General features: G+C 44.7%; 1 protein-coding gene across 1 annotated transcript in view; it reads right to left on the bottom strand.

The window, feature by feature from the left end:
* Positions 1-17,643, bottom strand: part of PRKCH (protein kinase C eta) — a 220,866-nt gene that overhangs the window by 77,842 nt on the left and 125,381 nt on the right. Inside the window, exons 5-9 of the mRNA XM_061180882.1 lie at positions 16,348-16,436; positions 14,691-14,820; positions 12,283-12,410; positions 9,193-9,336; positions 8,838-9,011 (exon numbers count right to left, since the gene is read on the bottom strand). Of these exons, the coding sequence (XP_061036865.1) occupies positions 8,838-9,011; positions 9,193-9,336; positions 12,283-12,410; positions 14,691-14,820; positions 16,348-16,436 (665 nt within the window). The remainder of the gene's footprint in view (positions 1-8,837; positions 9,012-9,192; positions 9,337-12,282; positions 12,411-14,690; positions 14,821-16,347; positions 16,437-17,643) is intronic.

Below are 17,643 nucleotides of genomic sequence, written 5' to 3'. Positions count from 1 at the left end.
CCATGAGGGAAGGGGCTCCCCCTTGCTTTGTCCACTGCTGCATCCTCAGGGCTCAGGGGCTCCGAGGCAAGCCTTCACCCTGAAGGAACTCTGTGCACATCTGCCAAATGAATGAACACCCTTGATCTTCACCTACTGGTGGACAAGTCTCTGTCACTACAAGTCGGCTAAGTTGATAGTGACAGACGGGGCTGATTCTGTCCTGAGAGGCCCCGGATTGTTCTGGGGCCTAGTGGAGATGGGTACAGCTGGGTTCTAACCAGTGATGAAGCAATTATGGAAAACGCAAGTATTTCAAAACTAGAAGACATTATGGTCTGCGGTTTTCACCCAGACCAGTTGGGCTTCTAGACTGCACGATTCTGGGTTCAGAGTAAGGGGGACCCACTCCAGCCACCCACAGGTGTCGCGTCAGGCCCTGGCCCCAAGGTCCCAGTTGGTCCTGGCAGAGGCCAACCCAGCTTCCCAGGGAAACACCCGCAGGCCACCCTCAGGTGCTGCTAATTAGACTGTTAGTTTTACAGTCATTCTGGTTGCCCTTCTGAGGAAAGACTGGTCCGTAGGTAAAATTTTCCCCCAGAGGCCAGTGCTCGTTTTCAGCTACCTTTCCTTTGGTAGCATGGAGTAAACACAGTCATTATACTGTCTATGCCATGTGTGTGACTCTCCTCTTCCCAGCTAGACTGAGGATTAAAAGCACTGCTTCTCCCCTAGCCCTCCATCAGTGTGATCCCGGACTGGCTGACTTTTCACTAAACTATTTGGTAGAAAGCCCATCCCATTCTCATGCCTGGAGCCACTCCTGGCACTTCAAGCCCAGTGCCTTAAAACAGGGCCCTGCTGAGGCGGGAGTATCTATAGTTTGGCAGGTTCCCAGGCACGATCAGGGAAAACCGTAACCAAAACTCACTGCCACAAAGCCTCGCCAGTCATCGGGAAGCACAGGGGCCGCGTCTGACCCTGGTAACTCTCAGATAAGTCAACGGAAGTGACACACAATTCATGAACCGCCTTACAAATACGGAGGTGGGGAGTCCAGGCCATCTCTAGGTCATCGGTGTGGGTGACAGCTAGTGACAAGGTCAGTTACAGCTGAACAACCTCAGAGGGAAACACACGGCAACCCTTTCAAGCCCTTTGGTCACACCAAGTGTTCTGGCAGTCCTCCCTGAGCAGAGACAGCCAAAGGAACAGCAAGAACTCCGCGTCCTCCTATTTCCCATTCATTTTCACGGCCCTATTGAGTCACAGATAGTCGGGAAGCCGGGAAGCCTCCGAGGACAGAAGCAAAGGTCCTAAATCAGCCTCCCAGAAATCCAGAGCCCAGAGACGGCCTATGTGCATTCTGTCCCCAGCTGGAACACGATTAATAAGTTGGGAACATGCCCAACTGGGAAACACCATGGTCTGGCTCATTTTCTATTTTGATCTGAGCCAAAGGCAAACTATACCAAATGACCCATAAGCAGACCAAAGGGTGTTTATGGCACTCACTGCTCAGGGAAAGGAGGAAACCCAGTTCCAAACAGGTAAGAGGAAATGGCCTTTCCTTAGGTATTTTATAAAAGGCCACAAAACTGTATGTTGTGAAAAACTGCCTTTATTCCTGCCTGATGACGCTCTCCTCAGCTGTGCACACTGCAGACAGAGGATACTTCTATTTGTGCGATATTAGAAATGGCGTAGATTATTAAACTGGCCGACCTGGTTAAGAATCCACAGACTGACTCTTGCTTGCTGTGTGATCTGGGGCAAGTTCTTTAACCTCTCTGGACCTCAGTTTCCAGATCTTTAAAATGAGGATAATAGTATCTATACCCCCGTGGACTGTTTTGAGTATTAAATGAGATATTTCATTCAACAGCTATTTATGGAAATACCGAATTGTACACTTGTCTAGACACTGGTAGTGAATATAAGCACCCAGAATATGCTAGGGTCTCGGTGAATAGTACCTGCTGCTGCTACTTCATCCTTCACCCACCCCTTCTGCAAAGCTGGTGCAGTTAGGCTCCAAGAATCGACCAGCTATGTAACGTCTTAACAGAGGGCTCTTCCCCTCGCCCGGGATGTCGCTGTGATTTAGAGCATCGCGGGTAAAGCTGTACCAGGGGCCAAGTGGCCCAGCTGCTGCTGCCAGATGCTCCCTGAACACCGGGAAAGGGAACGAGAGCTGGAGGGGCTGGAGGGCGGTTGGGTGTGCAGGGCTGACTGCACCTCCCACCCCCACCTGAATGAAGTCAGTGGGGGGGTCCCTATTGGGAGGCATTTCTGCCAACAGGTCTGTGACAGAAGGACACAGGAGGTGCTTATCTGGAAGAAAAAAAAATCCAAGGCAGGGGACCTTCCTCAAGACAAGGGGGCTATTAGCTAAGTCAAGATGAGAACTCAGGGCTCTCCTACTGAAGGCTACAGTGTAGTCACCTCCTGATGAGATTCTGAAAGATGCATTCCAGGGCCACATGACCATCCTGCTGCCTATCTCTTCTGTCTGTCTGTCTGTCTGTGTGTCTCTCTCACATGTACACCCCTTTGCTAATATTTAATATTATGATGGAGACAATAACCCAGAGAAAAGACTGTTGCCCTGCACCCACGCTGCCAGGCGATTTTCAGACATATTTTAAGTGTGATTTAAGTGCACCAAAATCAGTTTGCACCGGTTGTGTAAGCTGACAGCACTTAGGTCACAAGATTCCTAGCCGCCCTGCCCTTCAAAGGCTGGATTTCTGCTTTGTTGACCGACACTGTGCGGCAGCTTCTTAGGGAAAGCGATGCCCCTGCCAGGAACCCCAGGCGCACTGCTTTGCGGACGACCCCTGCAGGTGACACCCGAGGACACCCCGTCAGTAGGGAGGTGAGAGCACTGGGCTTCTGTCCCTGTAAAAGGAGGTTTTGTGTAATCTGTCCCCCGCCCCTCCCAGGGCAGCAGCTCACAAATGCAAACAAGTTCTCTCCCGAGAACGGGCTCATGGATCCGACGCGGCCGGGGTCGTGCCGACCAGAGGCAGCACAGTGTCTCTTATGTTTTCCAAATGGAAACCTTTGCTCTAACAAACTGGGTCTCTGAACAAAGGCTAAAGCATCTGACCCGTGTTTACTCTGCCACTCCCCCTCCTGCTGCTGCTGCCTCTTTGTTCTTCCTGGTCTGGCCCTCAGCACTCAGCCAGGGCTCCAGGAGAGCCAAGGAGAGCCCCTGGGAGCTGGGGGTGGGGACACCCGGATACTAGGCCATAAATGCCAGCAGGCTCGGCTGCCAGCACAACAGTCACTGATTAAGATGAAAGGCGTGTGAAGTGAATTTAACCTGAAAGAGTGGGGAAGGTGGCCTACACCAGGCCGGCAGCCCAGACCCTGGGCCCTGCTCGTTTCATAAGGCCTCACTCCTCCCAGCCTCATCGACAAAGAAACAGAAACACATTACAGAAACTGACAAACAGAACAAAGAAGAAAAAGATCATCCCCAATTCCACTACCTTCATAACAGTCCCTGAGAGTTTACTGGCATCATCTCCTTTCAGGCTTTTTTTGGAGGAGGGGCCAGGTTTGCCACATTGCTGTCCTGGGTGAAACCTGATATGGATTCATGCCCCGAATCATCATAAATTCTGTACTATTTCCTGGCTTCCCATCTCTGAGTTCCACCATTTACTCTGTTAGATTTAGGGCAAGTAACTTAACTTCTCCTTCACTTTATCACTCGGCAAAATAAAGATAATAATTGTACCCATCTTCTACGGCTGATGTAAGAATTATATGCAATAAATATTACACGTTAGATGCTTCCAACAGTAACACACAATGATCTAACTACTTAATATTCAATTATTTCTCTACTAGCTGAAAATCTTCATCAAATAGTACATTGTTTAAGTAGACTCCTATTGCTGAAGGCTGAAGTTGTTTCCAATATTTTCCTCATAAATAATGCACTGAAAATTAAACATCTTTATGCGTAACATTTATTTTATTCTTTACGTTGTTTTCTTTGGCTAGATTATCAGGAAGAAAATCAACAGATCCAAGAGTATATGCATTCTTATAAGTCTTGATCCAGATTATCAAATTATTCACAAACTATTAGGATTTACAATGCTTTCAGAAATTTATGAAGATGCCAGTGGAATGATATACATGCAAGTAACAAGCATTATTATGAAAAAATCAGGGGCAATAATTCATGGGCTCATCATTCTATGCAGCAAACGACAAATTATCTAATATTTGAAATTTGCTTATCTTTTTGTTCTGGCCAAGAACAAAAGGAGTTCCAAAATTCCTACTTTGTGGGTATTTACTGTCACCTCCACGTGGGGTCTGTGCTGGCCCCTGGAAAGGCCCAGGACATTTTTTTGGTGTGGGGAAGGAGGCGGTCATCACAACACCGAGTTGCCGCACGTGTAGCAACAGTGTGCCTGCATTCTCGCCTTTGGTCCTCACAGCAATCCTGCTTTCATCTCAACCATGAGAACTTTAAGGCTCAAAGGAATTTTAAGGTAGTTGCAAGCCATTCAGACAGAGGAAAACAGAGCTGGAAGAACTTAGGTCTTTCGTTTCCAAGGGCAGAGCTGTTTCCATATCAGCAGGTTGGAGGTGAGTCAGGGCAGACAGGAGGGGCTTTAAGCAGATGCTGAACCAACAACCTCAACGTTGTATAAGACACCAAGTGGACGGAGCCGGGCTCCAGAGTCAGCCTGACCCAGAGATGAACCTTGTCTCCACCACTCCCAGCCTAAGGGATCCTCAGCAAGTTGCTCCCTTTCTCCTGGGCCTCAGAGACACTCATTCTACAGGGCTGGACGGCAAGAGGACTGCTGTCTCTGCCAGCGTCTTCACAGTGAAGTGACACATTGCAGACGCTGGGGGGTGCTCCCACGCCTCACCTTGGCTCCCTTCTAAACTCGGTGTTACGGTTCAGCACAACACACTGATTAGCATCTCACTTTAGAGGCCAGGGCCTGCCAAACCCAGTAGCTAAAAAGTAGTCATTTACCTGCTTTAATTTCTCATGGTAACTAACATTTTCTGTTCTTTATAGTTATTCAGTAGCAAATAGGGATAGTGACTGAGGATTTCTGACAGATGGACAGATGCAGAGAGCAAATGCTATGCCTATGTGGAGTCTGATACCTTGCAAATCCAAGAGAAGGCTTAAACTACAGCAAAATGGAAACTGTATATCTCTATCTCAGCATGAGAAAAATGCACTTGATTCTTTTAAGTTGGTTCTTACCACTTTATCATCTAGACTTAGGGCAAGGGAAAATTCCCATCATCCTTTGCTTTGGAGGCATCTACTGTAACACACACATTTTAAACCCCAAACTCAGCTCCTCTCTCTCTGGTGCAGAAATAAAAATCACCTTGCGGTAACGACTGCCACCTTGTGGCCATATATGAAACTGTCACTAGGAAAAATAGATGGCCCATGTTAAAATAAAGGCTTCACCGGCTGAACACCATGGAAATAACATGTGGACACTAATATCTGGGGATACTGTATAGTTTATATTTTCCTGGAAAATTTTGCATTGTATATTCTATATTTATTGGTCTCCCAATCTGTTCCAGGTTAAGTTCTTTTCTACTACAACACCCTCTAATTGTTGGTAAGACCTCAAGACTGCTTCTATAGCATCACGGGGATTTCCTTCGGTAGGTAAAACTCCCCTGGAGTTGGGTAGGTGACACTTCTTTATTTGCTCATTAGAGTAACTTGAAGCAGCCACTGCACAACCATGTCAGTCAACTGTTAATATCATCTAACCCAATGTCATAGAAAACCATCTGCACTTTGGTGCAGCCCTGGAAAGACGACCTGAGTATAGCCCTGTTCGGCTCATGGAATGAGGAGGAGGTGCGCCTGAAGCTCAGGCGGGTGACCAGTACCACCCACCAGTCTTGCCTTCTTCACAAGGGTGTTCTCAAGCCCAGAGCTGTCACCCCACTCTTCTCTGGGAAAACAGCTGGATGAGGGCTGATGAAGGGCTTTAGGTGGACAGAGCACAGAGCATGGGAAATAGTGTTTTGGGGATACTCTGGGTAGCAGTGGAGAATGGGCAGAACCGGAGCTCTGAAGGAACCATGGACCCGGAGATGGGAAGCAAGAATCAGGGGCAAGGTGGTAGGGGCGGCATGGACTCCAGGACTCCAGGGCTCCTGGAGCCACCGAGGACTCTGATGAGGAGGGCGTGGCCTCAAAGAGCCTAGACCATGAGGGCGGGAAGCGCTTGGGCTCAGCAGTCAGACTTAAAACGTCTGCCACTTGGAAGCTAAATTTCTTCCTGCCTCAGTTTGTTCATCTGTAAAATGGGAGTGATGTTAACAGAACTTACTTCATGGGATTACTGTAAGGATTACTGAGATAATACACATAAAGCACTTAGAACAGTGCCTGGTATTTAAATGATAAAGTGTTAGCTATCTTTAACCATGATGGGGAGAGAGGGCCAACTAGATAAAATTATAAATGCATCTACTTCTGACCAAGCAATATCACTTCTAGTAGTGTATCATATAGAAATCAAAGCACAAGTACCTAAAGATAAAAGTACAAAGAGACTCACTGCAACTTTGAAATAAAAGTCTAAGTACAGCCTAAATATATAACAATAGGAAACAAGTTAAATAAATTGCATCATGTTCTTAAAATGGAAGAGTATGTAGCCATTAAAAATGAGGCAGCCAGGTACATACAAATATGAGACAATCTCAAGATACATTATTACATTTTTTCAAAAAAATAAGGAGAATGGGGATGCAATGTACAATATGGTGACTACAGTTAATAACATAGTATTGCATATATGAAAGTTGCTAAGAAAGTAGCTCTTTAAGGTTCTCACCACAAGAAAAAAATTCTGTAACTGTGTGATGATGGATGTTAGCTAGACTAATTGTGGTGATCATTTTACCACATATACAAATATCAAATCATTATTTTGTACGCTCAAAACTAATATAATGTTACATGTCAATTATACCTCAATTTTTTTAAATGTGTAAATTTTGCGAGATGCATTACAGAGATTTACTTCCTTAATAAAACCATTTTGGATATTTTTTTCCTTAAAAAAAAGGATACAGAATGGTGGACAAATATATACTACCATTTGTGCTTTTTAGAAAAATAAATATGGATGCATATATGTGGTGTGTGTGTATACTTTTGTGTGCAAAAAAATTCTCTGAAAGGCTACACTTGAAACTAGTAATAACTGTTCCTTTCAAAGAGAGGGTATGGATACTTGGAGGATGCTTACACTACCCATTGCAAAAATAAAATAAAATGGTTTTTAATAGTTAAAAAATGCAATCTGATATGTCATTCCTCTGCTTAAATGTCTTCCATTTGTTCTTAGCACTAAAACCCTAGATCCTTTAACAGCGCCTACAGCGGCCTGGGCTACTTCTGCAGCCTTAGTTCTCAGCAGGCCTCTCCTCAACCTCACATTTTATGCTTGTGAGCTTTATTCACACCTCCTGTTCCCGTTTACTAGTAGATCCATGCCTGAGCTGTTTAACCTTTATTCCATATTCACTTTCATTCTCTTTGCCTGACTAATTCTGACTGGCCCTTCTGGTTCCGGCATAGCTGTCACTTTCCCTAGAAATGCATCGCAGCATCACTGGACCAGGTGGGACGCCCCCATCGTGCTCCCATCACACCCTTTACATCCCTGATGGTAGCACAGACAAGGGACATGTCCTGAATTCTCTTTCAGAATGCCTTTGACAGCAAGAAGATTAAGAAATATCTGTGCCAGACCCCCTTGGTGCCTTCACAGGAGCCCTCTTCCCTCTCCACTGACAACAGGAGCCCTCTTCCCTCTCCACTGACAACACAAGCCCAGTTCTGAGCCCAATGTGAAATGGGCTACAGAGTGTCCTGCCCCAGGGGATAAGTCAAGGTTGATGCGAGCCAATCATGATAAAGCAGCTTATCTTGACTAGATATTTGCTCCTCCAGCCTCCATTGCAGCTCAGGGCGAGCCTGTAACGCAGGTCTAGGAAAGATTTTTCTCTCCTTGATAAAAGGAGAGTGGTCCATGAAGCCCTTCTGCCTCTGTCCCCCGAGCTTCCTGCTTTGGATGCTGTCATATGAGGTGTGATGTTTAGTGCCGTGCCAAATACCTTGAGACCCACGGGGAAGAGATGTCTGATGTCACTGAGCAACTAATCCAACCCTAACATTGCTACTGTCAGACTTCCCAAGAAAAAAGTCTGTACTAATGAACTAAACTCATCCTTTCTGTCTATTGTGTAAACCACTGTCAGTCACATATTCTGTTAACTGCAGCCAAAAGCATTCCTAATTGCACAACATGATGGGATAGACAGAATCCCACAGTCAGTCCATAGAATCAAGCAAAGTGTCCTTGACTGAAGCCAGGGGCAATGCCTTGGGACATTACAAATCAAGGTGCCCCCTTCGGGCCTATCCTGGTCTGAACTCTTTTCCCTGGGTCAGAACCAGTTCAGCATTTAGCAACAGAGCTGAGGTTAAAGTCACCAAAATAAGCAGCCCATGACATTTACTGTATTCTTAGACTTCTGTAACCTTCACTCTGCTAGAGAAGACTTACGTATGAAGACGTTTTCAATCTTAGGACACACAACCCTCAAAGTGATCCTTCTCCAGGACAGCATGAAAGGAAGGAAGCAGTTAGCTCATTGGTTCTGGTCATCAGAAGTCACTGGATATTTCAAATGACCCTACCTTAGGAGTCCATCCCCCAAAAGTTTCCAATACTCTACTTTATGAAACCTTCAATATCTGTGATCTCAGCTTTTGAAGAAAGGAGGCCACTGAGGCAGTGAATGTGGGTCATACTTACGGGGGTCTGAAAGCAGCAAAACAACTGAGTGAGGAAGGGGTGATTGCGGGCCAAAGACAGGATCCTTTTCTCTGTCATGGTGCACTCCACATCATCATCTTGCAGGATCACGTCCTTCTTTAGCACCTTCACGGCATAGAGGTCTCCTGTTTCTTTTATTCTTGCAAGCATCACCTATGGCAAAGCAGGAGGAGGGAGCATGAGAACTCATGCAGCTCTTAGGGTGTGGCCTCGTCTGGGGCAGAAGGGAGATGGCACATGGGAAATGGGCATGTGTATACATACATGCACAGGCAAACAACATACATGCAGCAGGCGTCCTTTAACCACCCAAACACTTGGAGCCAAGACTCACCTTCCCAAAGCTGCCCTTCCCCAGTACTCGGATGAACTCAAAGTTGTTGATCCCAAGTCGGTTGGAAGAATTAACCCCAATGCCATTTCCTTCTTTGATGCTCTCCTTTCCCTGTCGTCTTAGGGTTGATCTGGAAACAAGATTCTGCAAAGAAGAGTAGGAATACATCGAGTCAGAAATCACAGTGCAGCATGAAGCATTTATGGATGAAGAAGACCTTACTTGCAGCTTCAACCCTCAATACAACACATGGGGAAAGATCAATACAGCTTGACATGTGAGATCAGGTTCTGCCACTCAAAACTGCTTCAGCACCAACTCCTGATCTGTGCTTACTGTATTTGGGTCAGAATCATTTGAAATATATCTAAGCCACCGAGTTTCAGTTTGTGCTCAAATGGGAGTATATAGAAAACGTCTCAGTCTGGTCCACCTGATTTCTTGCGGTGGCTTTCTACAGGGTGGGCAAAGTTCCAAGAGCGCCACCTGGTGTCCATGTCCTGCAAATAGCAGCTTTCACAACTGCTCAGAGAATTGAGCGCCACTCCACACCAAGAATGAATGAAGCAACATTTTTATATACAATATTTTAAGTTATAAAAGAGAAACAAAAGTTAATGTAAATATATGAAGGGTAAGATTGACAATACCTATAATCTCATCAGCCCTCCTCAAAAAACAAAAAATAGAAACATACATATACACACATCTATCTTTACACTTAATTGAAAAAAATACAATAAAATTGTTGTTTCATAACACAAGTTTTAATTTAACATTTTCCATGCATATTATCCATATCTCTAAATGTCCTTCAAGAACATGAGTTTCAAAAAGCTGTCCAATATTCCATTTTATGGATATATCGCAATTGATTCACTAATTCCCGGTATTGGAAATATAGATTATCTCCCATCTTTCACTAGTATAGATAACACACAGTGACCATACTTGCATGCAAATCTTCAAATCAGGGTGATTAGGAGTCTAGGCTCTCAAGCAGGCTGCCTGGGTTCAAATCACAGCTCTACAACCTAACCCTGTGACCGTGGACAAGTCACCTACCTCTCTGTGCCTCAGTTTCCTCTTCTAACAAAGGGGATGTTATAGTACCTGCAACATGGGTTGTTATGAGGAGTAAATGAATAACTGCACTTAAAGCACTTAGACCAGTGCCTGGCACATTCCATAAACCTAAGCTGTGTTGTCATCTTTATCAACACGATCCTCACCATCATCGTCTATTTTCTTAAGATAACTTTCTGGAAAGGGAATTCTTTGGGCCAACGTGTTAATTTTGAAGACTTTTGATACATGGTCAACTTGCCCTCCAGAAAGGTTAACCACCAACCCAATGAGAGCTCCCGGTTCACCACATAGAACCAGAAGTAGGTGTGGCCTCTTCGGGGACTTCTCTAGCCCCATCCCACCAGTACAAGACTCATCCCAGGGAGGGTGCTACCTAAAGACAAGGTGACGTGCAGATGTCTACCTTGGGATATTTATAAGACAAGCTACCACCAGATAAGAGACCAAAAGTCTGACATCCTGGAGCATTTGACCTATTTAGCTAAAAAAAAAAGCTTATCTGGGGCAACTTCTAAGCACTGTTTGTAATAAACAGCTGGACAATACCCTGAAACCGCAAGGATTTTTCTTACTCAACCCAGCGAAACAGTGATTGAAGATATAAAATGGATCATCTTTAAAATCCGATTATTTTAATAGTTTCTCCTCTAGATTTCTGATCATAAATTTCTCAAAGATGGAAAAATTTTACCAGCTCGAATCTCACTTCCTCTACTTAAATACTTCCCCTGCCAGAAAACTCTAAATCCAGTGTTTCTCAATCTTTTTTTTTTGTTTGTTTGTTTAACCCATTCTTCTCTTTTGACAGCCTAAAGATGTCTCTCTTTAATGCTGTACTGTCAGCTAACAGGTAATTTGGGTTTTCTCACTATTAAGTATCAGAACATGAAAGATAACTGGGTTCAAGTGACAAGTGGCGCCACCCATTCCTAGAGGTTGTGCCACATGGCTCAGCTTATTTCCATGGTATTTCAGAAGCTCTGGGCCAGGCCGAAATCCCTAACCTACACTCTTCAGGCACAGCTGTCCCATGCACTGGAAATCCCCCTCACGGTATAGCATCTTGCCTGTCTGTCCACAAGAAAGACACACAGACTTGAAGGACTTTGCCAACGCCTTCCTGAAATCAAGAAATGCAATGTCAATCCAAGCCCCTGCTTTACCAGGCGGGGCCCTGTGGTGAAAAGGAAATGGGGTGGTTAGTGATGACATTGTTTGGATAACCAAGAACCTGACAGTGATTGCACTTCCCTTCCTAAGTGCCCAGAGATATTTGACAGTTAAGTCTAGAATTTTCCTGAACCCGGCATCAAGCTACACATTTCAGAAGCCTCAGCCATAACCATGGCTCTTTCCCAATTCTCAGCAGACCACAGCCAGGAAGGTGGCAATAGGATGTGGGCCTGGGATGTGGCTGAAGTGCTAATGGACAACAGCAGGTGGGGGAGGGTCACTCAGGGCGGTGGCAGGACAAAACACGTGCACGGCAACTGACATGCTCCACCTACTCCCGAGAGCCGAGAGGAAGGAACTCCTGTCTGTGGCTGGACTTGAGATAAATTCACGATCCATAAACAAATACTACGCAACTGCTGGATTCCAGGCCTGTGGAGAACATCAGCTCTTTAAGTTCAACCCCTTCAGAGAGAAGGAAGCAAAGGTCCATAGTTACTGGTCAACTGCACTGCCGGGGGTCCCGACAAGAGCAGAACCGAGGACCCTGGATTCCAGGCTTTTCACCAGACCACAATGACAGGAAGCTATTTAAAAAAAAAACAAACCCCTTTTCTGCTTCTTGCTATATCTGCACACTCATTATTTCTTGTTATATAATTGTATATAGAACCTTACTCGTGGAACAAAATGCTCTTTAAAAATGCAATAAATCTGTTTATTGTATTTGCCGAGACTAGGAACTTTGATTATGCCACACACAATACTAGGGCTCGCCACATCTGAACAACTTCTAAGTTACAAAATATGAAAATAGCAAAGTCTCACCGAGGTGGGAGAAATACTTCCGGGTTGGAGGCCCATTCCTGCCAGAGTCTTGGCCAGTTCCACTGCATTCACTCCGCAGTTTGGGGCCACATTCGCCTGACATCGAATGTGTACGTTCATTTTACATACTGGATGGAAGAGGAAAAGGGAATCCACATTCAGAAAGGAGCCACGTCAACATGTGCTGTGAAAGAGAGCTGTGATAACCTGAAAGACCGTGACTGAGGAATCGCACAGGCTGAAAAATGACATCTTCTCATCAAATTCTACTGACACCCACAATGATCCCTGAGTGTGAGTAAATCCCTGATTTTCTCTATTTCTGTTTTGTGCAGAAGCAGTAAGCCTGGCATACGGAAGAATAATACATTTCAAATATCTTTTTGTTTCCACTGTGACTTGATGCAAGACATTCACTTAAATCATATTTTAAAAGTCATCACTGATTTCCCAGCATGATTCAATACAGAGATCAAAACGTGCATCACAGCAGCAGTTCACTCGATTAAATAACAAGGAAACGTGCCAACCGACTTTATGCCATTCCTTGTAACTCTCAATAAAAGGTAGCAACCTAACAGCCACATGTAGATGGCTGTTCAGACAGGATGGAACTGGTGTTTCTGAGAGAAAATCCTCTAAATAAAGCTTTCTTTCTGAGCACTGTCTTTGGGTGGCCCTCACAGCACAGAACGCGGCCTCCTGTGCAGCAGCTGTATTTCTCAGTGCTTGCAGCCTGTGGCTTCATGGGTGACAAAAAGCAACGTTTTTAAAGGTCAAGGCAAGTGGCAGTTGGAAGAGGAGAGCGAAGCAAGCTAAGCTCCTGGTGCACAGGAAGCTGACTTGGGGTGATGAAAGACCCGAGGTTTAATCAGCACAGAGTTCTGACACGGTTTCTTGACACGGGCCCTGCTGATCGGAGGCAGGGATAAAGCAGCGTAAGATGCGTTGAGGTGTGTCAGCCCATCTTTGGAAGCATACACAGAGCCAGGTTTTGTGGTGCCTGAAGTTATGCAATTTAGGGTTGCCTTCTTTAAGAAAAAGAGCACTTCATCAAGTAGAGAACTTGGAAGGTACCTTGCAAGGGAGGAGCTCCAAGGCTTAAGCTTCATTAGATTTCTAGGAAATCCACCTCTCTCAGCAAGGCTGGTACGGAGACATACAAGCCTGTGGTGGCCTTTCTAAAGCTCCACGTGACAATAAAAGCAAAAATGATAGGAGCTGGAACACTGCAGGCGTGCTACCCTCAGCACCACCAGGGACAAGTGCAATGCAGATGAACCCCACCCATGGCTCTGCCTGTCAGCAACAACCATACGAAAGCAGAAAGGGACTTTCACACTAGAAACCCACTCCTGGGTGACACCATCCAGCTAATGATCAAGCAGTGCCTGAAACAAAGCTACATGTGAGCTGGCTGCTGTTTTGGTTGAAAAAGAATTATTTCATGAAATATCTATGAAATAAGAATAATTAAATGGTGCTCTGGAGAAATAAAAGAATTTGCCTTTCTTAAAGACAAGTGACTAGCCCCTTTTTGTTAATAGAAGCAGGTCTGGTTAAGTCCAGACAGCCAGTGGAAGCTGTCCAGTTGTACTGACATGAACTCTGCCTCCCCTGGTGACTCAGAATGTGTCTCAGGTTCAGGCTGAAACTCACATGTATTTCAGCGGAGGACAGTGCACCCCACCACAGCCAGATTGTTACAGCAGCACTCAGTGAGAGATGACTCCAGGCCAACAGCCCCTCAGCTCCTAACAGGACAGGGACCAGCCCCCATATCCTTATCCTCTGCTGAGGCAAAAGCTCCAAACTCAGGCTCCACTGGACATTGTTGTTGAAGTGCATGCCCTCGCACGGCCAAAGCTGAAGTGTCCTTCATCCCACCTACTCTCTGATCTCTATCAAGCTCTCTGAGAAGACGCAGGGCGGCCTGAGTTATGCTTTTATCACTCAATTCCTGCCTATTTCTGGTGAGGTGATCACACCAACTCTCCTGCTAGTTCTTACTCATAACTCAACCTTCTCTGCTGGCCACCTCACCTCCTACCACCTTCCATTTCTGACCAGATCCCATTTTTTCCACTTTCAAATACCTATGGAAATACACGATGACTAGCCTGTACTCAGTACTAAATAGAGGATAGCCAGCAGGCTAGCTAACTAGACGGGCCATTTCATTTAGCAAGTGAGTAAACATTCCATGGTTAGGAAATCTGTGGATCACATGTAGCTCTCTTTACGTGCCTGACAAGGGACACATACATATAGAGAGAGCCACTAAGATGTTCATTTACAAGGTATCTAAAACCATCTGTCCTAGGTCAGATTCTGAACTGCAGAATGCTGAAAGCTCGCAGCAAGGTGTTCTCATGAGAAAGTGGGTACCAAGCACCCCAGAATCTCACTTTTACACTGAAGTCCTTGTCGCATTATCCCCCAGAGCAGGGAGCCACAGTGATCACAGAACGTTGGCACCTTGTAGTTGTGGACGCTGAACTTGTGTGGGATGTTGATTCCGAACCTCTGCTCAGCAATCTGTAGCAAGGAAACAGCAGGACGAGAGCTGAAATTCCATACGCACACCTTTTGTGAAAACTGTAACAGGAGCCCACCAAATGCAAAGTGTTACTATGACACCTGAGATGAGTACACTATTACTGCCCAGCCACGATGAATTACCCAGGCCTTACCACACAGACGAAGCACATTTTCTAGTGAACAAGACTGGACAGAAATGTGTGCTGTACATTAAACTGTCCACCATCTTGGGAGATTAATAGAAATTTAAATATTCATTTCACCTTTTGTATTCAATTGGCCGTGTTTCTCTCCCGGCCAATTCCTCACACCCATGTCTATTTCCTAGAACCTTTTAACTTCAGGATTCAACAAGTCTTTTATAGGCAACATACACTTGCTATCACCACAAGTTCTTCCAGAAATTGTGTCATGAGGGTGGGGTGACACCCAGAGGACAGGGAACCACAGAAGGAATTTATTCCAAAGTGACATTCAACTGGTGATCTTATTCAGCCCTTCCAGCCTCTGCCTGTCTTTGTATTTTGATATCTGAGTGCAAAGATTCTGCTTTTATCTCACAGACGATCACTTCTCAGGATCAGGTGAAATCTCACATACTGTTTCCAGCAAATAGTTAAATTAGGCATATGCTCTATAATCTATATCACAGTTTGAAGCAATAACGACAGAGCCACACATAACAAGTAGTGGGGCAATATTACTCCTCTTGAAACTTTTCTGGCCTCTTTCTCATAAAAGAAAGTACACATGCCTCTGTGTGTACTCTATAGCAATCCTGGGTGTATACCGTAAAAAACCATCAAGTTCCAGAGTCGGACTTTTCAATGCATCTGTAAATCCACTGCTAACTGTTGGTAATACTCCAACTGCCTTCTACCTTTAGAATTTAGAATGTACGCCCACCTCAGCTGGATGCAATGCTAATGGCAAGAGTGATGTTCAAGCCTTTATGTATAGATATAGATCCTCCCTAAAATTCCTCGAGAGGCTGGACGGGGCCAAAAGTCACTTTATTTAGGAAGTGCAATTTACAGTTAACAACATACTTACCATATCAATTCTATCTTGTAGTATTGATACTATTCTAGGTCTGAGGCTGAGAAAGAAGCTAGCTAGCAGAGGCTGGATTCTACATTCAAATCCCAGTCATCTGATGCCAAACTCAGGGAACTTTCCATGTTTCCAAATCTCTCTTCTAATTAGTAGAACTGATCCCTAGAGCTTTTACCCAGCTGATCACTAATGGAGTCATCTCAAGGACAGGTCAAGCTATGCAAGTATAGAAATACAAATGCCATAATATAAAAAGGAGAGAAATTTCAATTCTGATACCACCATTGGCTTCAAGGAATGTGGAAGGGAATTGGGAATGAGAGGGAGGAAGAAAAAGAGGGAAGGAGGGAGGGAGAGAGAGAGAGAAAGAGAGACAGAGGCAGAGAGAGAGGGGGAGAGAGAGCGAGCAAGAGAGAATGTGCACGCATGAGCTCATGCAGGCACTTAATCAGCAAACTGCTATCTTACCTTTGAATCCACTTTGTTAATATTGTTTTGGCAGGTGCAGGCTGTAACAATTAGATGATGGCAGCGCTTGTGGACGACACAGGTGCACACTAGGAAATTAAATCCAGCGATTATACATTTATTGGAGGCACCAGGCCATTGTGGCTTGATTTAGATGGTGGGCCCACATGATGGCAGCCAGTGCTCCCGTTCTTCCTATATTCCTTACCACCACCCTAACTCAGGCCTTTGCTCACGCTTGAACTGTTCATACTCAGGTCCAGAACTAATGTCATCCTTCCTGGCTTTACTCCTTCCTGCCCCAACCTCCAGAGGAATCATCTCACAGTATATGATTCTGGTCACCTCAGGTCCATAATCTAAAGCATTCAATCGTGTCTCACAGTCAGTCAAACTAGAGTTGAAATTTCCCAGATAGGTTTCAGGCTCTCCCAAGCCCACCCCAGGCTCACCTGTCACCTTTCTTCTCCGGGGGCTCTTTGTTCCACTAAAAACTAGACTAGGTGCTCTTCCTGGAGCAAGTCTTCACCCTCCCCAACACACTGTCCATGCCCCTCTCAATCCCTGGGGTATCTTCTTTTCCTATCACTTCACTAAACCTTAAATGTATAACAAGAAACGACTTTAAAAAAATGTCCGTTTTATGAAAATATACTCCCCATGGCTTCCCTTCTAGACTGAAACTCTCTCCCTGTAGAGACTCTGGTCTCCTACAACCTCTAGCTGGCCTCCCTCATTTCAGATCTTCCACATACAGCCTCTAATGTCCTCAGGATTTCCAGCCAGCATGATGACTTGAACAAAGTAGGCATTCATTAAGTATTTGCAGAATGACCCAATCAATTGCTTGAATAGTTAGAACTTTCTAAATAACATTTTTTTCATTTTCATTCAGACAACTGATAGAGTGCAGAGTCCAGTTTCCATTAAAGGATGAACATGTGCAATGAAGCAATATAAAAATACACATCATTTTTAAGATCTTTCAAGACATATGGAAGTTTCTAGGATTAAATACATAAAGACAGATGACATGTCAGCAAGTAGCACTATAATCTAAAACAAATCTAGCTTTCATCAGATTGAATTCTCAGGAGAACCAAATTGAAAGTGTCCAGAGAACTGGTCTTTTTATATGAGGGAATCCTTCACATAGAAAAATCTTATATTCCAAGGCATTTGTTTTTTTCACAGTTAGCTTGGCTACAGGTTTATCAATTTTATTGATCTTTTTGGAGAATTATTGATAGCTTTTGGTTTTGTGGATTTTTTAAATTGTTTTCCTAATTTCAATTT

This window comes from Eubalaena glacialis, chromosome 2 (genome assembly GCF_028564815.1).
Source record: "Eubalaena glacialis isolate mEubGla1 chromosome 2, mEubGla1.1.hap2.+ XY, whole genome shotgun sequence".
Classification (NCBI taxonomy): Eukaryota; Metazoa; Chordata; class Mammalia; order Artiodactyla; family Balaenidae; genus Eubalaena; species Eubalaena glacialis.
Note: the sequence above shows the minus strand (reverse complement) of the source record. Positions and strands in the feature narration are given on the sequence as shown.